The 27,453-nt window shown below is 50.9% G+C and overlaps 1 protein-coding gene across 1 annotated transcript in view; it reads left to right on the top strand.

The window, feature by feature from the left end:
* The window catches only part of Ctif (cap binding complex dependent translation initiation factor), a 261,280-nt gene extending 236,406 nt beyond the window's left edge, over window positions 1-24,874 (top strand). The window contains exons 11-12 of the mRNA XM_059246296.1: window positions 22,842-22,895; window positions 24,338-24,874. Coding sequence (XP_059102279.1) covers window positions 22,842-22,895; window positions 24,338-24,553 — 270 coding nt within the window. The 3' untranslated portion in view covers window positions 24,554-24,874. The remainder of the gene's footprint in view (window positions 1-22,841; window positions 22,896-24,337) is intronic.
* Window positions 24,875-27,453: the final 2,579 nt, after the last annotated feature.

Here is a 27,453-nt window from a genome sequence, read left to right as displayed (position 1 = left end):
TTTGGTTGTGCAAAACCAAGTGTTTCTTTTTTTTTTTTCTTTTTTTTTTTTTTTTTTTTGGTTTTTCGAGACAGGGTTTCTCTGTGTAGCTTTGCGCCTTTCCTGGAACTCACTTGGTAGCCCAGGCCGGCCTCGAACTTACAGAGATCTGCCTGGCTCTGCCTCCCGAGTGCTGGGATTAAAGGCGTGCGCCACCACCACCACCACCACCACCACCACCCGGCAAGTGTTTTTTAGTAAGAAAAACAAAAGTGAAGGAAGCCAATAAGATAGGTCTCAGGGCCTTTGCACATGCTTCTCTCACGCAGTGTGCCTGTTCTCTAGACGCTCTGGTCTCTGTTTAGCTTTCTGTTCCTCGGAAGGGTCCTGACTACACTTGTCACATCCAGTTGGCTACCTGTCACTGTCCTCAGCTTGCCATCTTTCTCCGCACAGCCCTGACAGTATCTGGTGTTACCTTAGGTTTTCTTTTGTTTGCTTTCTACCGTGGGAACTCTGGAGGCAGGAAATGTGTCTATTCATAGCTGTGTCCCTAGTGGTGCCTGACCTACGGTAGGTACTTGATAAATACTCATTGAAGAAGCTAACGAAATGACATGTCTAGACTGAGCAAACAGAAGACAATGGTCAGCCTTTCAGAAAGGAACCCGAGGAAGCTTCCCAGAAAAGAAATGCAGAATCCTTAGAGAGGCGAAACGAGAGGCATGGTGGGCTGGCTGCAAGCGGTTCTTAGAGATGAGCCCAGGACCCAGAGGAAGAGGAAGATCAAACTCGGAAGTAGACTGCACCCACCGGTGGGCAGTGAACCAGGGCAAAAGAGCCCAGCTGTCTGTACTCAGGCCTGCATCTGGCTCCATTTAGCTGGCCTTGTCTCAACTCCAGTCCACTAAACTTCCTGGGAGATGGGAGATTTAATTCATCTGCCCAAAGTCAGGATCCCATGAGCCAGGATCATTAGGAAAGAACACAGGAGTTCCAATAAAGCTTCCAGGCGTCTTCAGGGAGGAATCCCGCCCTCTTTGGGCGGTGGGGGTGGGCACTGAGTAACTACCTGCTGTGTGTCAGCTGGATGATCCAGGGGCGCCTCAAGCATCACCCCTGTATTCCTACTGTAAAGAGGAATGAGAGGGAGTACCCCAGGCTCAGGAGGCCCCCTTAGAGGTCAAGGGTGAAGGAGGGTAAAGCAGGGAGGTGGGAGGATGGAGAGGGTGGGAGAGATCGCCACAGTGGCAAACACAGTGAGGAGCATTGCGGCTCTTACCAATCCCACAGAATCTCAGCTATGGAGCCATATCCAGTGGGGAAGCCCCATCTGCAATTTTCTATTTTCTAGTAGCCACATATAAAGCCCCACCCCCAAAGCGGAGGCAGGTAAAATTTTATATTATCAATGGTATCCAAATAATCAGAATTTCAACATGATGTAACCAATAGTAAAAAGTTACCAATGAAGCCGGGCGGTGGAGGCGCACGCCTTTAATCCCAGCACTTGGGAGGCAGAGCCAGGCGGATCTCAGTGAGTTCGAGGCCAGCCTGGGCTACAGAGTGAGATCCAGGAAAGGCACAAAGCTACACAGAGAAACCATATCTCCAAAAAAAAAAAAGTTACCAATGAAAATTTTAATTAACTAATTTATTTATTTGTTTGTTTGTTTGTTTGTTTATTTATTGCTGTCATTGTCTTTTTCTTTTTTGAGACTAGCCCAGGCTAGTTTCAAACTCTCTATGCTCCTACCTCAGCCTGAGTGCTGGGGTCAGTTCAGCAATCAATAGTTTTGTTAATCTGTGTGTGTGTGTGTGTATGTGTACTAAATCTTTGAAACCTAGTGTATATTTTACTGTGCAGGCACCGCTCAGTTTGGGTCAAGCACCTTCTAAGTGCTGAAACCACATGTGGCTGGTGGCTATGGTACTGGCCAGCACAGGTATGGAGGTAGCTAGCTCCTGGAATCATCAGGCTCTTGGAAGAGTTTTGGACACTAAAAGTCACAAAAGTACTGTTTACTGCTTCCCCCTCTCTCAGCACACAGCAGAAAGGGGGAGAGCAGTAATAGCTGAACCCCAAGGCTCACAGCCAGCTCCGGGGGTGGCAGGAGGGCTACAAAAAGCAATCCTCCAACCCCTGATGGACAAAGTGGGAAGAAAATACAGGAAGGGAGAAGGGCCCTGGCTGGGGTGAGAGACACTTCATGAGAGGGCTCAGAGCAGAACCCACAGTGGCTCCCTACTATGCCCCGTACAGAGAAGGCACAATTGGCCCATTCTTTCACCGCCCTCTTGATTACTTGGGGCAACCATTTCTGTAATTAAGACCTTCTCCCTTGCTCAGAGGTATTAAAACATAGAAGTATTTGCTGAATCTGGTTTCCCAGGGTTGAAAGCTAGACTTAGGAAATGCAAACACTCTGTGGAAACACAAACACGCAGGCTGTAACTAATTCTCCTCAAATCAAGGCTGAAAGCCCTGCTTAGAACAATTAGTCCAGAGACTAGAACTGTAGGTACAAGTTCCCTTTTGGCTCACAGTACTTCGCCCAGAGCGGCATATGACCAGTCCTCGGGGCTGGGGACAGGAAGGGAATGAATTGGTCTGCTGCTTTGAGTCTGGGCTGGCCTGCGTTCCGCTTGGTTTGGAAATGGTAGTCAGAGGAGGGTTGGAGGTGTGGGGAGGGCAGGGAGGATGTGGTTTGGGCAAGGGGAGTCCAGAGGCTTCCCTGGGCTTGGCCCAGCGCCATGGGAAGTCTCAGAAACTCTGCCGGCCACACTGCAGTGCCTTGCCTGGCTGGAGCTGAGGGCGTGGCCAAGGATTAGCTGACTGGAAAGCAATTAGATGAGGTGCGGCTGGGGAAATACCTGGAATCCCAGGGCTAGAGTCAAGACTTGCTTGGCTAACTCTGTAAGCAGGAGGCCTTGCAGGGGGGGGGTAGAGGGGTGGACAGGGGTGTCTGGGGAATAATGGTGGCCTCTTGCTGATGGGAAGAAGTGGATTTTAATGTAGGGGGCCAGGGGAGCCTTCAGCACTCTGAGAAAGAGGCCTTTTCCCTTGAAGGCCATTGCTAAATGCCTCGCGCACCCGCGCACCTGTTCATTCATACTCCTGCTCAGACCCATGGATTTTCCTCTCATAGCCATATGGTCTTAGGGGTCGGGGGTATGAAGTGACCTTTCCAGGGATGTTCACATTGGGGAAAGAGAGGGAGAAAAGTGGGCGCCCCCGAAGGAAAAGGGTGGTCAAAGCTGTTTGAAAGGGGTAGGGAATGTCGTTAGCCCTGCTACCCAGAAAACCTCACATGAATTAAAGCTTGCCTGGCTGCCTGAATCCTGTCCTCTGGGCAGGGCAGGGGACTTCCATCCAAGGCCCCTACTCTACAAGTGAAATTTCAGGTTTGCATATAGGCGTCATTAGGTCTTGATTGCTTAATAGAAGCCTTCAAGATCACCGTCAGCACGGCCACGTGCAGAAGGCCAAGGGTTGCTCAGTGCAGAGCCGGGCTCCCTGGGTTTCAGAAAGCTGCTAGTGGCCATTTTCCCTCCCCTCCTCCTCTTCCTTCCTCTCCCCTCTCTTCTCCTTCCCACAGATCAGCCAACCAATGGAGCATATAGAACAATAGACCATGTATATAGTAAATACATTTTAGACTTCGTGGGCCAGTAGGCAAAACCAAGTCCAACCATAGCCCTGTGCCTTGACATACAAGCAGCAGCTGTCCTGGAGGCTCCAGAGCAGCTTGAGCTGTGGCTGTGCTTCTTAAGACCTCATTGACGGACACTGACATCGGAACTGTGTATAATCTGTATGTATCGGCCAGGCGGTGGTGGCTCACGCTTTTAATCCCAGCACTCGGGAGGCAGAGGCAGCCGGATCTCTGTGAGTTTGAGGCCGGCCTGGACTACAGAGCGAGTTCCAGGAAAGGTGCAAAGCTACACAGAGCTCGAAAAACAAAAAATTAATCTGTATGTATTACAGCACTGTCTTTTGAAGGAGGAGGATTTTAAAGTTCTTCCCTACCATCTAAAACTATGAAACCTGTTCTTAACTCATGAGCTGTGAAAAACAAGCCTTGGCCAGATCTGCTTAGTGGCTGTAGTTTACCGACCCTGATCTAGATCTGTGTTTCTCAACCGGGAAATCCCCATTCAGGAGTTTTTTGCTACACTTTAAAGTGAGAATCACTGTCACAGGGAGAATTTACAGGTTCCCAGGCATGCAGATGCTGTAGCAAGAAGGACCTCGTCCTGGTGCCATAATCCAGTCCAGCCTCCACCCCTGTCTCTTAGATGACAAAGCCAAGACCCAGGTGACAAAACTGTGTACGGCTCCTTCTTCCCTGGGATGCAGAGCTAGATTTAAAAAAAAAAAAAAAAATCTGTTTCTAGCTACTCTCAGAGATCTGCCCTGCCAGCTCACACTACCCAGAGCGCTCTATCTGAGACACAGGAAGTGTGTATGTGTCCCCTGGAGTCCCAAGTATGACAGGGCTCTGATGAGTCATTTCCCACAAGTGAAGCTGGGTACACTGAACTATCTTCATGAGAAACTCTAGCCAGCTGTGGGGATCTGCAGGGCAGAACCCAGAGGGAAGCCGAAAGTGCCCAATAGAGTGAAGAAAGGGACATCATATGGTTAGACTAGCAGGATTTGAAGATCCCACACTATTGGTGTTAGCTAGGACCTGGGGCAAGTTCCGTTTCATCAGTAAAGAGGGGCAAAACCCTGGTACCTGCCTAGCTCTTGCAGGAATGAGAAATCCAACTTGCCAAGTGTCTGACACATAGTAGAGAAGGTTATTGTATCTTTATTGATCATCCAGGCTGATCCCTTAACCATTCAGTTGCCCATAAGGGCACATGATCTTCCCAATGACATAGGAGGCCATTACTGTGTTGACGACCCTATGGAGCAGTCAGTCACCCCCCATGCTCCTGAAGCATTCCCACCGATGATTTAGTGTGAAGGTGTTTAACCCACATACTTCGTACTCTAGTGTGCCCCTCAGGTTCTGGGAACCCACTGAATTTGGATATGAACATCTGTGAACCTGTGTGTATACATTTTTCTGGGAGAGGTAGCTAGTTTCCATCAATCTTCAGAGGGTTCCGTGTTGCCAAGAAAGTCAAACATGGGGCTGAGTGGTGTAGCGTGGTGGTCAAAACACCTGTTACACATGTGTAACACCTGGCTTCCATTCCCGGCATGGAAAAAAAAACCCTGTAGTGAGTTGAGAGGCACTGGCTTCATGCCCTCCCCGCCATGTGTCCTGGAGCACATTAGAGATGTCTCATTCAGATCTGAATTTCTGTCATCAGCCAGAAATACTGGGACTAAAACTCCTTCCTTGCCCCACCAATCCCCATAATCTGATGGTGCTCCAGGAAGAAAACACCTAGCAGAAGAGGCCAGAACGGGTGCGGCTGGGGAAGCTGCTGCCAGGCAAGGGACTAGCCACCATAGTCCCCAGCATCCCTGTGCTTACCTCGGGTTTAATATAGAGCTGGGGTTTCCAAATGCAGGGCCAGGGCCAGCCTCAGCAGGCAGCAGTGGCCTCAGGGAAGGGCTCCTTGACTCTAAGGGCAACTCTGGTTCTATTTCTTAACCTGGCATTCTCTTTATGGAAATACATCCAAACACTTAGAATTTGGGCACATTTTTGCATGTGTTACATTAAAATAAAAAGTCTTCTCAAAGATGTCCAACTGAGAAAAGTTAAAAGGAGTTATAAAACCACCCCTTTGCAGACTCTCTATGTAATTTCACTACCAAGTTAGCACAGAGCTGAAAAAAGTCGTTTATACATAAACGCAAATAATAGTGTAAGACTTTAAAATAATCCTAAAGCCAGATTTAAGTGTCTCTCTTCCCATCCCAAGCTGCTGTCTAAGTCTGCTTGCATAGCCTCGGCTGCCTTTAATTCTCTTACGAGCCCACAGACTGACCAGACTGCCTGATGGCTCCGGCGATTCTGCCTGGGTCCCACCTCATTTGGGTAGTCTGTCCACCAGGGTGATGGCCCCAACTCCGGGGTACCAGACCTCTTCTCCTCCTCCTAGGATCCTCTCATAAGTCTGTCTTATCTCTTATATCACATACACTCTCCCTCTGTGGTAATTTGTTCATATCAGTGAGTTCAAGGGGAGAAACCCACCCCTAATCCCAGACCCTGCCCCACCCTTCACTGCTCTCCTCTGTAGAGCTGGGACTTTCAAGGGAGCTCCTTACATGCTGTCTCCCTGGGTGGTTTCTGCCCCACCAAGCCAACAAACAGCATAGTCCTTGTTAAGTCCGATATATGTGTTAAACATCCAGTATCTGAAAATCCATAGTACTCCAAATTCCTAGACTTTTTGTATACCTCTATGAAGCCACAGATGGAAAATTCCATACTATGAAACTTTATTTCTTGCACCAAATTATTTTAAATGCTATATAGAATTATCTTCAGGCTGTGCATCTATATGGTATATATGAAACATAAATGAATCTCATGTTTAGACTTGGGTCCCATCCCCAAGGTAACTCAGGGGTATGAAATATTCAAAAATGAGGAGGAGGAGGAGGAGGAGGAGGAGGAGGAGGAGGAGGAGGAGGAGAAAACTCAGACATCCAAAGTGCATTTGACCCCAAGCATTTTGGGTAAGGGATACTTACTTGTATTTACCAATGCCACAGGACTGTTTCAGCTCAGCTGTCACCTCTCAAAAGCAGCTACAGATGACGCTCTTTAGACTTTATCATCGTCATCATCATTACTGTTTTGAGACTCACTACATAGCCTAGGCTGAACTTGAACTAGCAACCCTCCTGCTTCACCGTCCGGAGGACTGTAGGCCTGGGCCACCATGCCTGCCCAATGAATAAAATAGAAATGAATGAGCATGACTATCCCGGCACAATTTTTTATGGGCGCTGAAATTTGAGTTTCGTATAATTTTTTTACAGTGTAGTCAAATGCATTTTCCTCAGGCATTTAAAAATGTGAAAGCCGGGCTGGAGAGATGGTGTAGCGGTTAAGAGCACTGGCTGCTCTTTTAAAAGACCCAACCCATGTTCGATTCCCAGCACCCACATGGCAGCTCACAACTGTCTGTAATTCTAGTTCCAGGGGATCAGACACACTCACAAAGACACACATGCAGACAAGACACCGAGGCACATCAAAAAATAAGAAGGAAAAAAAAAAAGGAAGAAGAACACATTTAAAAATGTGAAAGTCATTCTTAGCTCTGTAGACCAAATGCCCATATGAAAAGCAGAGTACAGAAGGGCACAGGGGTACTGGGTATTACTTCATGTGCAGCTATGGTTCTCAGCTGAGTATTTGGCAAGGTCTAGATGTAATCTGGGGTTGTCACTACTAAGAGTTTCTGGTGGTATCTGGTGGACAGAAGTTGAGATGCTATGGAGCATTCTATTTTGCGCAAGAAGCCACCACAACAGCGAATTTGATGACACAAATGCCAGTCACCTATGGCTGAGCGCCCCTGGTCTAAATGACCCATAGGCTGAGGGCCTCTAGTACCCTGTAGGTGCCTCTATGCCGGGACTTCCCTTTGCTTCTCCAGCCAGGATCACTCCTGAGCTCCACACTCCCATGGCCTCTCTCCAGACAGCTTCACTGGTGGTCCATGGAGCCCCTGCCCATGGATTTTGCTCAGGCGAGGCAGGCATTCTCCCTAACTCCTCCCTCCTGCTCCTCAAAGGACTCTCACTTCCCAACTGCCCACCAACATGGAGGCGAAGAGAAATAAAGTTGATTGTTGTGTCTCCCTGAAGCTACTGTCCTTCCTGGTCAGGTCTGAAGCACGGGCATAGGCAAGCAGAGCGTACATACTCGTGGGTGCACCCTGAGACAGACTCACGGTATATAGATCACCTCCTCAGAGCCAAGGGCGCACAGTGCAGTATGGGAGACTTGACGAGAGACTGGACTATGTATGGCAAGGGATGGGCAGCCATAGCTGCAGTGGTTCAGGAGGTACCATCCCAGGAGCTATTCAGGATCAATAGCTTCTCCAGACTAACCACGCAACCCCAGATCTGTGCTGCCAGACCTGTGCCCATCTATCTCCCTAACCCCGCACCCTGGCCTGTCCACAGACCCCCACTGGCTTCTAACGCCTAATGGACCCTCCTCGGCACCTCTTTGCAGGGAAGGGCCACCTTCTAAGCCCAAAGCTGCATCTGACTCTCACCCTGTCCCCTCCTGAACCTGCCAGGTCCCAGGGGCTGTGGATGACTTTTGCTACTATCTTGAATCTGGTCGCTTTATTCTCTCTCTATGGTTCAGCTAGGCCACTGTACCTCCCACCCGAGTTACTAACCAGTGTTCTAACCACACCTCCATCCTCCACCCCCACCCCCTGTTTCCATCTCCTCTGCCAACACTGTAGACCACTGGTGTGAGGGAAGCCTCCCTGTCTAGAATACTCTTTTCTTCATTCTTTTCTACCCTCTCCCTGCTCTCCCCAGAAAGGGCTCTCCCAGGGAAGACTTGGCCGAGCCGCCTCCTCCACACAGGTGAGCAGAGCTCTGTCCGTCCATCACACCATCATCCTGTGCCCCATGCAGTCCACTTAGTGATGAGTGACGAGCTGCCGCTGGTGGTGCTGAGCTTGCTGTACACTAGCTATTGTTCCAACTGGTTCGTGTGAGTGTCTGTCTTCATCCCTGCAGCAATCCACGGAGGAAGAGAATATCACTGTGCCCACATTACAGATCAGAAAGCTGAGGCCCAGAGAGGTGACCACTAAATTGTACAGTCTGAGTGAATGGCTGAATTAGGATTAGGATCAGTTAGGATTAGGATCAGTCAATCTTCCTCTGTAGCCTGTACCCTTTTCCTGGGCTCTGGGCCTCTTTATTGGATGGGTGGGTGGGTGGGTGGGTGGATGGATGGATGGATGGATGGATGGGTGGGTGGATGGATGGATGGATGGATGGATGGATGGATGGATAGGTGGGTAGATGAATGGATGGGTGGGTGGGTGGACCGATGGATGGATGGATGGATGGATGGATGGACAGACGGACGGATACTTTCTATCATACTCTAAGCCTCTTGGTCACTGAGGGCCCTTTGGAGTAGCGTTGCCTCCAAGAGTCCAAGCTTTCATTAAAACCATCTTATGGTCTTCCAAGAGGACCAGGTAGGCACAAACCCAGCGTGAACAATGTGAAGAAATCCAGCCTATGCAGATACCAGAGGCAGCATTTAGGAAGACTTCAGGGAACAGAGGGAAAGGGAGAAGAAGAGGAAGGAAGAGAAGTAGAGAGGAGGGAGGGGAAGGAGGGTTGTGAGGAGTCTGGGAAGCAGAGCCTGGACGGAAGAAGGTGTGCTCAGCAGAGGGAATGACCGTCGGAAGCCAGAGGTGAGAACAGGACAGCTCCATAGGCCTGTGAACAGATGATCTTGGCTAGAAAGAGCTCCACAAGAGGAGGGAGGAGAGGGCAGGCCCTGATGGAAGTGGGCCAGGTAGCAGAAATGCCAAGCTAAGCACTTTATCTCCTTGAGACACAGTCAGTTGAACACAGAAAGAAAGCATGGAGAAAAAGACTATTGACTGGAGGCTTATTCATCTGGAAAGATCATCCCAACTGTGATAGCACTGCCCCGTTATTAAGAAGTTTCTACCTTGCTAAGGGGAAGGCTTGAAAGCCAAACAAATTTCCAGGTGCCAATTAAATTCTCTTATCTCTAGGTCTCTGGGACTTGGCAGAGTGCTCACTGAATGCTTCTGAGGTCCCCAAGTGGCCCCAGGCCCTTTTCTCAGCCCAGGCCTGTCTGTCCTTCTGCTGGGTGCCTGCCACTGTGAGCACAATGCTAATTATGCCTTTAGCACAGCCCTATTATTCTCTGAACATTAACAGAGCTGACTTGTCCCAGGCCCAGCTGTCCTGCCTAGTTGGTCCTTGGTTACTGCCTTTACACACTAACCCACCAAGGAGCCAGCTGGGTTCTGTCACCCAAGGGACAGTCCCTCAGTCCAGCTTCTGTAGTGTGGCTTCTGCCGCCATACCTGCTCCATCACAGGAAGACCACATCCCCCTGATGAGGATCCAGGTAGCTGTGGGCATTTATGGTTTTTGGGTTTTCGTTGTTGTTGTTTGAGACAGAGTTTCTCTGTGTAGCTCTGACTGTCTTGAAGCTTGAAGTGTAGAGCAGGCTGGCCTCGAACTCACACAGAGATCCGCCGGCCTCTGCCTCCCAACTGCCAGGATTAAAGGTGTGCTGGCCCACCATGCCTGTCTTTATGTTCATTCTTAAATGCAGCAAGCTAACCTTGCCATGCGGGAGAAAACGTTGAAATACAGTTTTTTTAGTCTGCTTTGGTTATTCTTTCCAAATGGCATGCTCCGTGGCAGAAGAATGTGACTGCTTCTTCTGTTCCTCAGGGTCCTTGTTAGTCAGTTTCTCATCCCCTCCCATAGACTATGAGATGGGTTGTGACCCCTGCCATTGGAAGAACAGATTGCAGCGTGTCGATGTAGGCCTACCACACAGAATCTCTAAGATGCTTCTTCCTGGTGGGTACAGGGAAAGGTGGATAGAACAGCCCACCAGATTATCTTGGGCCTCCATCTATAAATTAGGGCCCCTGGGCAGAGGGAGCCACTTCCTCTCTAACAAGTGGGTGGCTCTCTTTACAGCAGGGTCCTCAGGTTGAAGATAGGAGAAGTCTCCACTCTGCTGATAATTGCCTCCCCGCCCTCTCTGGTGATTAAATCTAGTTGTCTGGTGTTGTGAAAGGGAACATCATGCTCCTCGAGGAGGCATGCTGTCCCTGAGCTGCTGCTGCATGTGGACAAGAGGAATGCAGGGAAGGGAGGAGGGGACTGGTAGGAGGTGTGACCTGGCTAGTGCCCTTGCAGCCTAGTGACTCCCGGTGGCTAGAGAGCAGCATAGCCACCCCTAGGAAGCTCCTTCCATAAGAGGAAAGGACAGTTTCGCAAGTGAGCCGGACCTGGTGAGCTGCCCATGGGGCCCTGGCACGGCGCTGGGCCTGTTAGGAAATCAGGGAGACACTGCGTCTCCCGGGCAGGCGCCGCTTCTCACTTGCCCCAGCCATGCTCACTTCAGGCGCTGGCTAAAGCGCCAGGCTGGCAGCTGGGCAGGTGGCTGGGTGCCCTCTGCCACAGGCCTAGTGCCCAGGAAGCTACAGCTACAACTTGGAAAGTGTTCCTCTTCTGGGTCCCACTGGTAAGGCCAGGGGGCTGTCAGTGGCCATATCAACAGGAGGGCGGTATAATGTTTAGGGAAGGATTCCAGGCCATTTCCGTCAGAAGTTGAACTCCAACACCCTCTTGTCCTTTCCTGTCCAGTGGGGACTCCTCTGTACACACACAAAAGAAAACCCCACCCAAGATGCCTGGCCCCCTCCCACTTGAAAGGGAAGGTTTGCATCCGGCTCAGTAGCTACCTTGTTATCATCACCAGAACCATGAAGGTACACGGAGACTAATATTTTAATATTGTATATTTGATCCTGCAGAGGGGTATGGGGCAGGAAAGATGGTGTCATCTTGGGGGCTGCTCTTGAAGCCTCTGGGCCCTGTCACTGAAATGAGATGTTTCTCACAGGAGACGTAGCCATTGGGATGGGTCCAGAGTCAATAATGAAAGAGTCTAAGGCCAATGGAGTGGCCCGGAGATGGCAGTGAGTGAGCCAGGGGGCTGTGAATGAGGATAGGCACACTGCTCACTTGGGGATGAAGCCTGTGAGGTAGGCAACCTCTCTGAGACTCTTTCCCATCTCATAGGCAGTGGAAATACAGCAGCATAGAACAGTGTGAAACCCCCAGAAATCTATGATCGCCAGCTCACGGGACCTTGACCGTGAACACCAAGAGTACTCCTAGCCTTGAGCTTGCCCATGCATCCCATCCCACTTCAGATCAGAGACATTCAGACTTGCTGCTGGGGATGCTCCTTGGAGGCAGAGGACTGGCCTGCTTGACTCTTCAAGGTCTTATTCCAACCCAGCAGTCACTCATTCTACAGGCGAGTTGCTATGGGAACTATAACCTTGAATTTCCTGGCTCTGGGACTGTGAAAATCACAACCTGAACCTTCCGTTGATGTGGGTTTTTCGATTAATTTCCTGTTTGATTGTTTACTTTAGAAAGCGGAAAATGCCTTTGCAGCAGCTAGGTCCCTTTACCCAGAGGCTGTCACACCCTCCCTGCAAAGCCTAGCAAGGTCAAGGCCAGGCCTTGGGTGGGTGGAGGTGGGGGAGGCAGGGGCCAGGGCAGGGAGGAAGCCCAGCTAGGGGCAGAGGGCAGCGGGCAGCCTGGCCCCCTCCACTGCCCTGCTTCTCTCTTTGTTCTCCTCAGGGTCCCAGCATGGTGAGAGAGACCCAGGAGTTCCCACTTTGGCCCTAGTTGGGGAGTCTGGCCACCCACCCAGAGCCCCAGGCCTGGCCTCCAGCCAGCCTTAACCCTCCATGACTCAGAGAACTATTCGGTGCTGAGTCAGACACAAGCTAGTTATTCCATTCCTTCAGAGGATAATGTGATGGGTGACAGTCAGCGTTGGCCCCTGTGCCTGGCTCCCTAGGCTAAGCTGCCCCACAGGCGGCCGAGAGAATGTCTGCTTTGTTGCCTTTATTTGCTACAGCAGAGAGCCGCGTGTGGTGTGCCGGTTGTCATGACTGCATCCCAGTCTCGCTCTGTTCCTTGTGTGGGGCTGGGAGACAGGGGTCGAGGGGATTGGCAGGCAGGCTCCGGTGAGGTCCAGGGTGCGGGTATCCTCCTCCTCTCCAATGGTAAGCACCCCACCATAGAGATGGAGCATTGGCACCCCCAAGCCTTCCTCCCCATCCACATGCTCAGCCTCAGAGAAAGGCAGGAGCTCTGGGCCCACTTCATTGCTGAAGACTCTGAACCCGGGGAAGACATGGAATCGCCTTTTCTCCGTGGCCCTGTGAAGCACTACCCAAAGCAGGACCGTTGGGAGAAGGGGAGTGGTGCTGGTACTAATTGCTTCCAAACTAGAGGTAAAAGCTGAGAGCATCCCAAGCAAACCAGGGGTGCAGTCACCCACCTCTCCCTGGCCTCTCCCTTTCAGCCTAATTCTGTGCCATTCGCTGGGTAGCAGTAGCTAAGCCACTTTGACTTTGAAGCCAGACCGCGAGACCTGGGTTCAAATCCCATTTTCCCACCTTCTGAGTTCTCTAGGGGAAGGAAGTTAGTTATCTGGGTTCTAGCCTGTTTCTGCCCTTCCAGCGTGAGAGATGACGTTGTGTCTAACTGGGGTGGGAAGATTTTAAAATGTACACGGAGCACCTAAAACACGCACTGAAAGTGTCAAGCAGGTTACAGACGAGGAATCCAAAGGTGATGTGCAACACTCAGGAGACACACACACACACACACACACACACACACACACACACACACACCCCGCCATGAAAAGGGGAAACCTGAGAGCTACCTCCAGTGTCTCCTGTACGCCCTTGAAGCAAGATGGGTAGATGCTGGGATAACTCAAAACAGGAGAGACAAGTCGTTTCTAGAAAGGACTGGGAAGGGTACCACAGGCAACGCTGGGAGGCATTGGCTGCAGACCTGGCTGACTTCCCTGGTGTTCCACACGACCCCAGGATCCTGGGAATTCACAGCCACAGGGATTCTGAACAGAACTCCCTCCTATCCAGGCCACTGACCAGGGTTTGGCCCCCAAGAGGAGCCACTGGAGCTGTGGCCCCTGGCTCTGGTGTCTACAGAAGGATTCAGTGTCTGCTCAGGGCTCCAGATTACATTTCCACTCCCTGGGGCCAGCTGTGGGACGAAGCACTACCCCCATGTGACATTTAGTGTGGCCACTTTGTAGGGGAGGTTTGCAAGCTCTGCAAGAAGGAAACTAATTATTCCCACTGGGCGCCTGGTCCACAGCTAGGGTGTCTGCTCGCCTCCATTAGAAGGCTGGCGGCCAGACCTCAGGCTTGGACTGAATGCAAGGGCAGAAGCATGCACTTCCTTGACATCTGACCCTGGCCACGCTACCACGACTCCTTGTTAGGGTAATAGACAAGTGATATTAGGGGAAATTTCCCTCGTGGGGGTATCTGAAATGCAGGCAGCACAGACTGATAATGCTTAGAAATGAACATGTGGCATGCTGACTCTAACTTTACCCACAGGGTGAGCAGCATGAGCATCTACACAGGCACCTACACAGCCCTGCCTCCGTCTACACGGGCACCGTACACAGCCCTTCTCTTATCCAAGGCTGATCCACATATTGATCCCCCTCTCTCCTAATTCTGTCCAATCTAATCTGATCTGAAACTTTTAAACAGGCTACAGATCCTCCTGCCTCCACACACATCCCTGTCAACCCAACACCATTCTCTTCTTCTCTTCCACAGACAGGGTCTGAAGGAAAACAGGAGAGACTGGGAAGAGAGGGAGAAAGAGACAAATGGGATGGGGGTGGGGGTCTCCAGTAAAAAAAAGCAAAGATATATTCTTTCTAGGTGTACTTTGGGCCTCCCCGCCATTCTCCAGGCCCGATCCCCAGCTTCTGCCTGCCTCTGTCACCCACTGATGTCATCATGGCAAAAGTCACCCTCTCTTTCCTAATCACTAAGTCCAGGGCACTGTGGTCATTGTTCATCTTACTTGACCTCTCCAAGCATTTGGCCTGTTGACCTGTACTTCCTGGAAATCCTGGCTTCCATGACGCTACTTCCTCTTGCTCCACTTAGCTCTCTGATCACCCTCCCCTTCCTCCCCTAGGGCTCCTCCTCTCTGCTCCTTTAGCCATTCCAAGGTTAGACACCTTACCTTCTCCTCTTCTTCCGTGTGTTCTCCAGGTCTCCTCATGCACACCTATGGCCTGACTGATCCTGGGTACTGAGGTAGCCACTCTCTCACTAGTCACCTTCCAAGGCCATTCCTTAGGACCATGACCTCAGCATTCCTCACACGGAGCTCTTTAGCTCCCGCCTTCCCATACCATTGGTGGCATTGCCATTTATGCAGTTGATCAAGCTTCAAACCTGGGAGCAACCCAGCCTCTATGTGCCACGCCCTCCCCGCCCCCCTTACTCACTGTAAATCTAGTCTCTCTTTGACATGATCCTCCCTTTATGTCTGCCTCAATCCAAGCCACCACAATTTCACATGGCAACCTCTTACTGGGCTTGTTGCCTCAGGGCCCAGCCCAAGCTTCCTGGTTCTAGTTTGTTCTCTCTGTGCAAGTTAAGACCTTTGTTAAATGCAAATATCATCTGCTAGCCCCCATTTAAAATCTTTCAGGGGCTATCCAGAACTTTGAGATTAAAAAAAAAAAAAAAAGCGAACTGAGTATCACAGCATCTAGAGCTTATTAATATGTGGCCCTGGCCTTGCTGGTCATACTACATCTTCCTACCCCCAGGCCTGTGTATTTTAGGTATCTTAGCACATTGTTGGCACACTGGTCAGTGCATTAGTGAACTCTGTTTACTCATAGTCTTAACTTGTGTATATTTGGAAGGAAGGAAGGAAGGAAGGAAGGAAGGAAGGAAGGAAGGAAGGAAGGAAGGATTGATGGATGGGTGGGTGGATGGATGGATGGATGGATGGATGGATGGAAAGATTGATGAGTGGGTGGGTGGGTGGATGGATGGATGGATGGATGGGAAGATTGATGGATAGATTGATGGATGGGTGGATGGAGGAGCAGGCGAGTTGATGTGTAGATAGAAGGGTGGATGAATGGATAGGAAGAGTGATGGATGAATGGGTAAGCAGATGGATGAAAGGATAGAGTGTATTGACGAATAATCAGATGTCACCAGTGCCATCAAAGAACAGGCAAAATCAATTCAATTTTGTGAAAGCCCAGGTTGGTTGTTGTCACTAGTCAGCAGAATTAAGAATTATGAGTTTCAGCTTTCAAACTAAAAATTATCTAGTCTGGGAGAAATGAAAAACGTTCTCTAAGGAAGAGGATGCTGACCCAGGACTCTGAGCTCTGTCTAGCTCTGCTCAGACTCGCTGTCTGTCTGGCTTATGCAAGCCATTTAACTACTGAGGCTCGGTTTCTCTGTCTATTAAGTAGAGATAATAATGCCTGTGGCCTTTGCCTGTCTCCACAAGAGTGTCACGAGGGTACAAAGTGTGTTGGGATCTGCAGGGAAGATATATGTTTATAAAGATATAAATGTAATCATAATAATAACACCTTGCATTTGAATCAGGCTTTGCACTTTTCAAAGCTCTTGCCTGTGTATTATCTCGGTTGACTCTCAAAACACTGAGGCAGATGTTATCCCCATTCTCGGGTGAGGAAGCTGAGGCACAGCATGATTAAGTGGCATGCCCTGGGTGACTGTGGGTGAGTGGCAGATCTTGACTCCCAGCCTGCTGCTGCACATTTTTGATGATAGCTTTCTCGGATGGAGTATCTGTCTCCCTGAACAGAGAGAGCCAGACGTAATTGACCCTCTTCTCGATGACTCAAGGTCGTTACTGTGAGTATCAGTTCCTGTGTTGTCTTATAGACTTGGCTGTGATGCAGGTTCAGAGCCAGCAGAGGCATAGGATAGACGGGTGCTGGCGACTGAAAGGCACCCCAACAGTACGGGTGGCTGTGAAGTCCCCTGCCCAGCGTCCCATGATCCATGCGCTGGGGCTGTGTCTTCTTCCCGTTCTTTCTCTCTCCTTCCTTTCCACTGTCAGGGTTTGCCCATCTCTGAGACGTCCTCCACCTCCAATCCTTTGATCTCCTTTTTAATCTTTCTGGCCTTCAAGTTCTTCCACACTTTGATTTTTGTCCTTCCAAGCCTTGGTCCTTCCATATGCACAGGCAGCCGGTCAGGGCATTGTGATGAGCTCTGCTCTCCAGCAAGGTAGCCAGTGTACTCTATAAACTTCTTTATCCTGTACCCGCCCCTCCCTTGCTTCCCCCAGCCCACCCAGAACCAACACCACTGACAACAGGGTCAGGGCCAGCATTGGCTGTAGCGTAGGAGGCAGCTGGGTCTGTTCTCCGAGACTGCAGGATGCGCCTGTGGAGAGCTGGGGTGGTCAGGAAGGGCTGGCCAGCGTGCCTCAGGTTGACACCCCATCTAGAGAGACACAGAGCTGTGGTCTCCTTGCTCACCCCTACCAACCCATCCAGGCAGTCCCACAGTTTCTTCCGTCAGCACCTTCTTTCTCTCCCTGCTGGGTGGCATCCCAAAAGCCAGCCTGGTTCCATCCTGGGCACGCCTTGGGCAGCATGCCCATGCCCCATGGCCCTTCCCCGGGGATTCGGGGATGCTCTTTCTCTAGTTACTGTCAGGCCTCCCACAGCCTGGCTGGAGCACCTCAGCTTCTTCTCCCCGAGGGAGGATGTGATGGGTGTGCCCACAACAAGGCTCCGGCAGAGACAATAGCACAGGAATGCGTTCGCTTCCTAACAAACACTGTGTGGGCTCGTACAATTGCCTTGGATTCTCGTCCAAGAAACACATTTCATGGTGAAGGGTGCGGGTGGCTTGCTTGCCCCAGCCCGCCCACATCCCTCTCTATGCCAAAGACTTGGATGAGGGGTAACCTCTTCCCCGCCCAGACCTTCACCCCAAGACTGGACCACGCTGGTCCTCCATTGATGCAGCCCTTCTTTCTAAGAGTGGTGTCTCAGAAGGACAGTCTATTCTCCCAGAGGGTACTGCTCTGGTCACTGTCTTAAAAAAAAAAAAAAAAAAAAAAAAAAAAAAGCCAGTTTTGTTGCGGTAAAATACACATAACATAATATTTACCATTTGAAGTGTACTTTTACAGTATTAAGCCCATTCAAATTGCTCTGTAATCATCCCTACCAGCTCCCCAGTCTTTGTTTCCCCAGTAGAAAACTTGTCTCCACTGAATAGCTCCCCATCCCATGTTCCAGGTCCTTTTAGCCGTCTGCTTTCTGCCTCTATGAACTTGTCTGTTCTCAGTCCCTCATCTACATAGAATCACACTGTATTTGTTCTTTTGTGCCAGGCTACTTTCCTTTAGCAGTGTCTTGAAGGTTCATTGAAGTGATGGAACATGGCACAATTCCTTTTAGAGCTGAATAATATTCCCTTGTAGAGATGGATTGTTTGTTTATCCTTTTCCCCAGTGATAGACACTTGGGTTTCTCTGCCTTTGACTACTACACAGCCATGAAGAAGTATATAAGACTTATGTCTACTCAAGTGGCTGCTCCTTTTAGAGATTAATCTTTGAGTTCAAGCAACTATCTCCTGAAAAATCTCAAGTAGAATATACATAAATAAGAGAAGTACTTGGCCCCTCAACATACAAACAGGCTTCTCTTATCCAGAACCTAGCTGTCCCTTTGGGAACGTAGACTTAGAGAAATGGAACACGAAACAGGAACTCTGGGCCAAGGCGGCAGAATAGAAAGGCTCTGCACTTGGAAGGATGTCTATGACAACCACAGAGGGGAAGTCCAGAAGTGGATACTAGGGAGCCACGGATGGGTCTGCTCAACCTGGGAGGATATACACAAAGGGGTTCCGGGGAGGGACCCCTCACTGAATGAGACAGGCAAGCCTCTTGTTACCACGAAAAGCAGTAAGTGGGGACTTCCCAACTATCCATGGAGCAGAGCAAGGCACCCTTAGAGGTCAAAGAAGGAAGTTGAAGAAGCTGTTTCTGTAGTCATCACTAAAGGATCTAGGCATCCATGTTCAACATCAAGAAGTCAGTCTGTATCTAAGGGATGAGCAGGTCAGAGGTCAATGTCAGATGTCTTCTTCCTTATTTTTTGAGGCAAGTTCTTTTTTTGTTTGTTTGTTTTTGTTTTTTGAGACAGGGTTTCTCTGTGTAGTTTTGGAGCCTGTCCTGGATCTCGCTCTGTAGACGAGGCTGGCCTCAAACTCACAAAGATCTGTCTGCCTCTGCCTCACGAGTGCTGGGATTCAAGGAGTGTGCCACCCCCACCCCCCCACCCAACCCCCGGCAAGGCAAGTTCTTTTTTTTTTTTTTGGTTTTTCGAGACAGGGTTTCTCTGTGTAGCTTTGCGCCTTTCCTGGAACTCACTTGGTAACCCAGGCTGGCCTCGAACTCACAGAGATCCGCCTGCCTCTGCCTCCCGAGTGCTGGGATTAAAGGTGTGCACCACCACCGCCCGGCGGCAAGTTCTTTAAGTGAACCTGGAGCTCACTAATTAATTAGGCTAGACCAATAGGCCATTGAACCCCAGCTCCTGTCTCTGCCTCTCCAGGGCTGACATTACAAATGTGCCCCAGTTGAACTTGGCATTTTTACCCAGGGTCTGGGGCTCCAACTCAGGTCCTCCTGCTTGTGAGGCAGGCACTTCACGAACTTAGGCGCCTCCCCATCCTCTCCTTCCTGTCCTCTCTGTACGCAGTCACGGTGAAGACACAGCTCTCAGGAACCTCCTCGAGAAAGCCCAGCAGGCCTGTGCAGCAGGGCCTGTCACACGATGTGGTTTTTGGCTAAGCACAGACTTTCCCAACAGCCGAGTAAGAGATAAGGTTGGAAGAAAGAACCCTCCCACAGCTCTGCTTGGGAGTCCTGAGCAGTCTTCCCTGTCCCAAGCGAGGGACACATGCCCTGGAGGGGTAGAAGTGGTACAGCGGTCTTTAGGGAGCCGGGGACATAGTACACTCACATAGATAACAGGAAAAGAGTAGAGGAATAAAGGAAGGAACATGGACAGAAAGACAGCGGCGCCTCATCCTGTCACAGAAGGCCAAAGGCAGGCAAGTGGGCCCTGGGTAGAAGAGGAGATGAGGAGCTGTTGGCTCAGGGGTTACAGCACTCTGCCAACAGGCCTCAAAGCTGCATGCGGCTTTCCCTGCAGCATCCCCGGAAGTGGGAAAGGCCACTTTCCAGGGGTAGTAGGGACAGCATGTTTCACAGTAGTCACTGCTTCTCAGGCCCTGGCTTCTTGAGGAATTTCCTATAACATTGTCTCACTTGTCACTAAACCTGGCATACTTTTCTTTTAAACAATTTATTTATTTAACTTTATTTTATGTGCATTGATATGAAGGTGTCAGATCCCCTGGAACTGGAGTTAGAGACAGTTGTGAGCTGCCATGTGGGTGCTGGGAATTGAACCCAGGTCTTCCGGGAGAGCAGCCAGTGCTCTTAACTGCTGAGCCATCTCTCTAGCCCCAAAATTGGGATTTTTTTTTTTTTTTCTGAGACAGGGTTTCTCTGTGTAGTTTTGGCGCCTTTCCTGGATCTCACTCTGTAGCCCATGCTGGCCTCGAACTCACAGAGATCCGCCTGCTTCTGCCTCCTGAGTGCTGGGATTAAAGTCGTGCGCTGCCACCACCACCACGGCCTGCCTGGTAGACTCTTAAGGACATTAGGACCAAACATGACCCGGCACACACCTGCATGTGCCGTGAGAAACCTGCCTCGAGTAGCTACCGCAACAGCCTTCAAAAGATGCACAATGAGCCTGCCTTTCACTTGCCTCCAGACCCCAGTGTCTCTTCCTCCCTACACAGTGGCCAACACCCACACACCCACACACACACACACACAGTCTCCAGTTCCCACCCCTAGAAACCTCATCTTCTGCCTTCCTTGTAATTTCTATAGCATTTTATTTATTTATTGTAATTTCTACAGCAATTTGATTTGTGGTTTTTGTTTGTTTTGAGGTGGACTCCCACTGTGTAGCCCAAACTGGCCTTAAACTCAACATGCCCCTGCCACAGCAAGTGCTGATATTACAGGTGTGCATCACCCTACCCAGCCAGCCATTTTTGGTTTAAAGATTTTCTCCAGCTAGCCCCTACCCTGATGGGGAGTGGGGGGCATGTGAAGGATGTTCGCCACAGCAGGGGTTCCAGAGCTATGCAGAGCTCACCCTATGCTAGCCTCCATCTTCCCTGTGGTGGAAACAAAAGCAGGCATATCTCTCCCTCCAACCCAGAGGTCACTAGACCCTTCCAGACCTTGGAATCAGCTCCTGCTGGAGTGGGCTAGATGGCATGCTGGCCTACAAGGTGAAATGCCACCCCCCTCAATTTCTTCCGGACCATGTTTCCTAACCTTCGCTCTGGTTTCCTGAGTCATCCAGATGAGAGACCCATGTGTGGCTCTCAAAACACCCCCAGGACACTAGCTGGGTAAAAGCCTCCTGGGCTCTCTATAAGGATTTGCAGCCTTGGGACAAAAGTCAAGAGAATTCCAGAGGCAGACAGCAGTGTGGAGGGAAGAGACCGCTGTGTGCTACACAGTCCTCTGTGTAGACATCTCAGGTGTCCGAGCCACTGTCTGTCCTTGGCTCTATAGAATGAAGTAGATAATTCTATTGTATATAAGTATATTGTATAATGTATGTGGGTGCATGCTCAGAAGAAAGTCCTGGAAACCATGCTGAGTCAGAGGCTACAAAGTTGTTGATTAGCACCATGTTGCCCTAGAGCACTGGTTCTCAACCTTCCTAACACTACAGCCCCTTAATACAGTTCCTCATGTTGTGGTGACCCCCAACCACAAAATTGTTTTCATTGATACTTCATAACTATAATTTTGCTACTCTTATGAATCATAATGTGAATATCTGATATGCAGAATATCTGATATGCGACCCCTGTGAAAGAGTCATTCGACTACCCAGGGGAGTCATGACCCACAGGTTGAGAAATGCTGCCCTAGATGGCACTGGACATGAGCTGTGTGTTTGCAGAAGCATGGGTTGTAATTCTGCACCATGTCCTTCCTGATGAGAGAGGTGTGTGAGATGGTGCTATTCACATCTCCCTCACTGTCACCTTCTCAAGGTGATATGCATCACTGCCCTGAAGACAGTGTCCTCTTAAAATGGTACTTCTTTTGCCTCCCGCAGACACCACCGGCTTGCCAGGCTGTCTTCCTGCTTCCCAAAGACTCTTATTGGCAAATATTTTCTGTTGACTAAGCACCTGTGCCAGGGGCTGGGGACAATGGTGGACAAATTAGGCCCTGAACGTATTAGCTTCGTTTCTGATGGAGGAAAAAAGACAACAGACACACAAGAAGATACAGACGTCAGGGGCCACAGAGAGATGTCAGTGGGGACCAGATAGGGGCAATCAGTTACACACCAGACCGCTAGGAGGAAGCCTATCAGAAGAGTCATGTGTGGGAGGGGCCTGAGTAGGGTAGAACAGTGAGGTCTGTGGTTATGGGGTGACCTAGAGTCTCCAGGGACAAAAAAACAGAGAGCGGAACCAGAACTGAGATGCGTGTGAGGCATGCAGTTATATACTGAAAATGCTGAATTTGAGCCAAATGTAGCATCTGCACCTGTGATCTCAGCATTGGGGAGGCTGAGGCAGGAGGATGGCTAGTCTGAGGCCACCTTGCACTATAGTATGAAACCCTGTCTCAAATGAAAAAAAGTCAAGACATGGTGGTACACACCTTTAATACCAAAACTTAGGCAATAGAGACAGGGGTATCAGGAATTGGAGGTCATCCTCAATTACATAGCAAACTCAAGGCCATCCTGAGACACATGAGCTTCTGTCTCAAAAAAAAATTTAATGGTAAATTTTATGTTAGATGAGTTGTGCCTCAATTTCTAAAGAGAGACATTGAGAGGACAGGTTGTATAGGTAGAGGAAAGCCTGGTAGGATGTGGTCAAGGAAGCCTGGCCCTAGCCTTGGTTAAAAAGCACTCACTGTGGATGGGTCACAGCTGGCTTTGAGTTTGCAGTGTTGCACCCGTGGAGAAGAAAGTTAGATGGCTGAACTCCCTCCTGTAGCCAGGCCCTGGATCCTGACCCAGTACAGAGATTGGTCAGCAGCAGCATCGAAGCTGGGTCAGGAATGAGCAGAACGGCGGCCCACCTGCCAGGCTAGCAGCTGATGCTCGGCCTGACCATTTCCTTCTCTGTCCTCTTTTCTACAGCTCTTGCAGTCTCAGGATGTGAAGGAAGATGCTGTCCTGTGCTGCTCCATGGAGGTGAGCTGTGGGCTCAGACGGCCTAACCCCAGATGAATGTGCCCTCGGGCCTCGCAGTTGAGGGAACAAGAGTCACTTGTTCACCAGTGGAGCAGTGGGGGATGGCTGTGGAGCTAGTCATGGATTGTTCTCTAGGGGAATCAATACAGGGTGGCACTGGCCACTTCCCTGTCCCAAGACCTCCCCTTATTTGGATCGGGCATGCCACACTAATGATTTAAGATGTTGCAGGTGACCTGCTGTCCCCAAAGATCTCCCTTCACTTCCATGGCATGTAATTAGGAGAAGGTGCCAAATGCTTGATTGAATCTCCTACATTGGCTTAGCCTCTTGGAAGGCTCTTGATCTCAAGGTGCAGCCACTGAACACTGGAACTCCTAGAATCTTCCTTCCAAGGCTAGCTGGGTTCTGGGGCAAATCCTTGCCCTCTACAAATAGCCCAGAGTCACTCAGGGTGGCACACAGGAGCTTCTAAGTGCCAAGAGCCTGCACAGCAGTCTTGGTTGGATGGGATGGTCATGAAGTTTATTTGTTGGGCTCCGGCAGGGCACCTGCTTGGGTGCTTGGGAAGATTTGAGGGAAAGATAGGACGAGGTCATTCCTTTAGACGGCTTCAAGGCCGGCACACGCACAGTGCCTGGGGAATGTATGGGAAGAATGTGCATACAGAGTATACATCCATGGAAATGAGGGGAGGGAGGTCAGGGTGGGTCCCAGAGGTCAGGAAAGGCTTTGTGACAAGGCCAGGGTGCGGTGGCAGTGAGGGTTCAGATTATATGGGAAGGGACCTGCAGGAGTTGTTAGCCAGAAGTCAAAGAGGAGAACTTCTCCTGGCCCAGATTGTCCACCCCTCCCCTCGAGATTGAAGGCTCTCCCAAGATCACCTGACTGGCCTTCTACTTCAGTTCATATTTCTCTCCTACCTATCACTACAGATGTGGGCAGAGGTCAGTTCTGGAGCTAGGGGTAGGTTTGGAGTTAGAAAAAAGACCCGTGCCCCCTCCTGTTCCACGCAGACACACATAAGTACCGATCACTAATCCGTTCCCAGAGAAATACCTGGAGAATGGCAATTACCACAGAGATACCTGATCTCCCAAGGGAGCAGACCATGGGGTCAAGTGAGGGGCCAAGTGTAGTCAGGGAAAGCTTCCTGCAGGAGGAGAGGTTCTGAGGTAGCAGACACAAGAGGTGAGTTGCTAGTAAGTTGATGTCAGGCCTGGGCAGCAGGCAATATCCTGGCTCCCGGCATTCCTGCTGGCAGATGGTTGTTAAATTTAGCATCTCACCGTTGGCTATTCCTGCCTGGATCTGCATGTCCCTAGGACAATCCAGATCTTTTTGGTCCTTGCCTCCAGCCTACCTAGCCAAGGATTGGGGGGGGGGGGGGAGTGCATATCATGGGGTCCAAGTCTCATCCTGACCACACTTTTCACCCACAGCTACAAAGCACAGGCCGGCTGCTGGAGGAGCAGCTGCCTGAGATGATGACGGAGCTCCTAGCCAGCGCTCGAGATAAGATGCTATGCCCCTCAGAGTCCATGCTAACCCGGTCCCTGCTCCTGGAGGTCATCGAGCTCCACGCCAACAGCTGGAACCCTCTGACGCCCCCCATCACGCAGTACTACAACAGGACCATCCAGAAACTGACGGCCTGACAGACAGAGGGGCCTGGCAGGCAGCCCATAGGCAGCTGGGGCCCTGGTCCACGGGGCCAGATGGACAGGCGAAAGGACAGGGGTGGCCCTGGCGGGAAAAAGAAATGAGCAGGGAGGCAGGCAGGCAGGCAGCAACAGTGGCCAGTCTGGAACCAGCCGAGGAGGGGATTGGATCCCTCGGAAGAGCTCCCCTAGGCAGCCTCCCCAGCCTGAGCATGTGGCGGCTCACGCCAAGGGACGCATGTTTCTTTGTCCTGGTGGTCACCCGCCCTTGCTCTCCTGAGCTCTGGTCCTCCCCGCCCCCTGCCTTCCAACCCATCCCCCGCCCCGCCCCCCGCCCCCCCCAGAGCTTTATGGGAGGAGTCTCTGCCGCCGCTCCTCACTGTCTCCAGCTGCCTCGCAGCCTCCCACACCTCTGGCCACCGCTTGGGTCAGCCAGGACGGCTGAAGGCTGAAAAAGTGGGTCGAGACGGCTCTCATTGTTCCCACGTGCTGTCGGCCCGCACTCGCCAACTGGCAGCAGGCAGCGCGTAGCAGATGTCTGGGAGGACAAAGGCAGCCGCGGTCCCCACCAGCCGCCCGTAATTGACAGCCTTTGTCAGCCCCAGTGGAACTGGGGGAAAAGCTTTTTTGCCCCCCCCCCCAACCTTCGTGCTTCTTCCTCCGATCCCCCCCCCCCCAGCCTCCAGCCCCAGGGCCTGCTGCTCCCTCAGGCAGAGAAGGGAGCTGGGGCTCACAGCTCAGCTTGCGCCCTTTTATTTTATTTTTTTTTCAAAAGTCGATGCTTTGAAGTCTCTCTTCTCAGTGAACACGCCCTCAATGTGATCACACAGTCGTCCCCTCAAGGACCCCCGATTAGTGGGAGATCAAACCCTGCCCCCTCTGGAAAGAATCTAGCCACAAACAGCTTGTCAGTAGCCAGCTAGTAATTGGAAACTTCTGCCCCAATGGGGTCCCCCCCCCCCCGGAATCGTGCGTTCCCGGGCCCCTGCCCTGCAGTGCCTCTGTTCTTGTCCACTGCTAGCTTCCAAAGGGCTGATACTGTCTCCTGGACTGCCTTAGGACCTGCCCTGGCCCCCGTCAGGATGAACAGGGCCAGAACCGAAGCTGGCAAATGAAAACCAAATGCAAGTCTTGTTCCAAGGAGCCGCTGGAGGAAGAGCTGCTGCTGGTTTCATGGATCTTGGAGCCTCACTCATGGGCTGTACCTCGCCCTCGCCTCATCCCAAGCAAGACCTTAGAACAGCCTCCGAGGCTGTTAGGGAGAGAGGAAATCCTTGGGTCATGACTGGGACAGTTTGGTAGGTGACCAGGTAGCCAGCCAGATGGAGTTCTTGAAAGGCTTTGGTCCCAGGGAGCAACCCCTTCTATGATGGCTAGAGAGGAGGATACGGCTAAGTCCAAGAGGCTGGTCTCTGGGTGGTACCTGGTGGCTGCTCTGCCTCATCTCTGGGAAGTGGGAACCCATGTTTTGAGGATCCCCCGGAACGTGTCCAAGCCCAATGGCTTCCCAGTGTTGGAGGCTCTTGAGCAGTGGTTCTCAACCTGTGGGTTGAGACCACCAAATGACCCTTTCACAGGGGTCGTGTATCAGACATCCTGCGTATCAGATATTTACGTTACGATTCATAACAGTAGCAAAATTACAGTCATGAAGTAGCAACGAAAATTTATGATTGGGAGTCACCCCAACATGAGGACCTGCATTAGAGGGTCGCAGCATAGGAAGGTTGAGAACCACTGCTCTTGAGGCTTCCTCGTCAAATCAGGCTGGCTAGAATGAAAGTGAGGAAGGTCGCTCTTAATTCTCTCAAGTCTAGAAGAGCAGAAGGGGAAGTGGGGAAGGAAGAGTTTGCTAATTCGCTCTGGCTGTCCCCAAGTGAAATCTTCTGGTCCCAACATAGGGCCTCTAAAGGATCTGCTGGGAAGAGGGAATAGAGGTCAATGGCCACCCCAGCTTTGATCTCTTTCCTCTCCCTGTCCTCCTTCCCATCTTTCTCTTCTCTGCTTCTGGCTGCCTTGTTCCCCATTCCAGCCCATAGGCTGAGCCTGGAGCCCAGGGGATGCTACAAGCCCCACAGGTGATGTTGTGGGAAAAACAGGGCAGATGAGATGCACAAAGGAGACGCCAGGGAAATTGTGCTCTTGTAGAGGTGGGCAGCCCAGGTCCACAGGCACCTGCTCCCTGCAGTTTCAGGGAGCCATGGGTGAGCTTGCACGGGGCCTGCTTCCCAGGTGTCCACAGGGTGGTGTGTGTGAGTGTGTGTGCGCACACACGCATGGACATAAGCATCTGCTAAGAATGAAGCAGGACCATGAGGAAGAGGGGCTGATGGTGGGGATTCAAGTCACAGGAGTAGGGGAGGTGTCCTAGACTCCTCACTGGGTTCATATACAGGGGCTCCCAAACACTGTGTAGAGGCGGAGACCATGGCTTTGTGGGTACCGTGGACCTAAAGCAGCTCCTTAATGGCCTATTGGGGGTCTTGCCTCAAGAGCAGCCCCTTCGAGGGCCCGGAGGACCAGTATGAAGATGCAAGATATAAATATGTATACATATATAAATATATTTTTAATTACACGTTGTGTCCCGGTGGCTCTAGACTTACTGTTTGCCTAGTTGCTTGAAAGCACTTCCCGGCCCATCCTGATATGACACTTCGGCTGTTTGTCTGTCTGTTGTAAATGCAGAACCCTGCTACTTTTTCAGACATGGAAAGAAAACCTTTTTTTTTTATTTATTTATTTTTTAAAGAAACAACAGTAAAGCCTAAAATCTCCAAGTCTGAGTAGCTTCCTGTGGGAGACTACTCAGGCAGGAAGTGGGGGGAAATGCAGGCACCCACAGACCCCTGACTTCTCCCCAGGCCAGAGCCGCCTCTGCCGCCAGGGGAAGGGCA

This window comes from Peromyscus eremicus, chromosome 19 (genome assembly GCF_949786415.1).
Source record: "Peromyscus eremicus chromosome 19, PerEre_H2_v1, whole genome shotgun sequence".
Classification (NCBI taxonomy): Eukaryota; Metazoa; Chordata; class Mammalia; order Rodentia; family Cricetidae; genus Peromyscus; species Peromyscus eremicus.
Note: the sequence above shows the minus strand (reverse complement) of the source record. Positions and strands in the feature narration are given on the sequence as shown.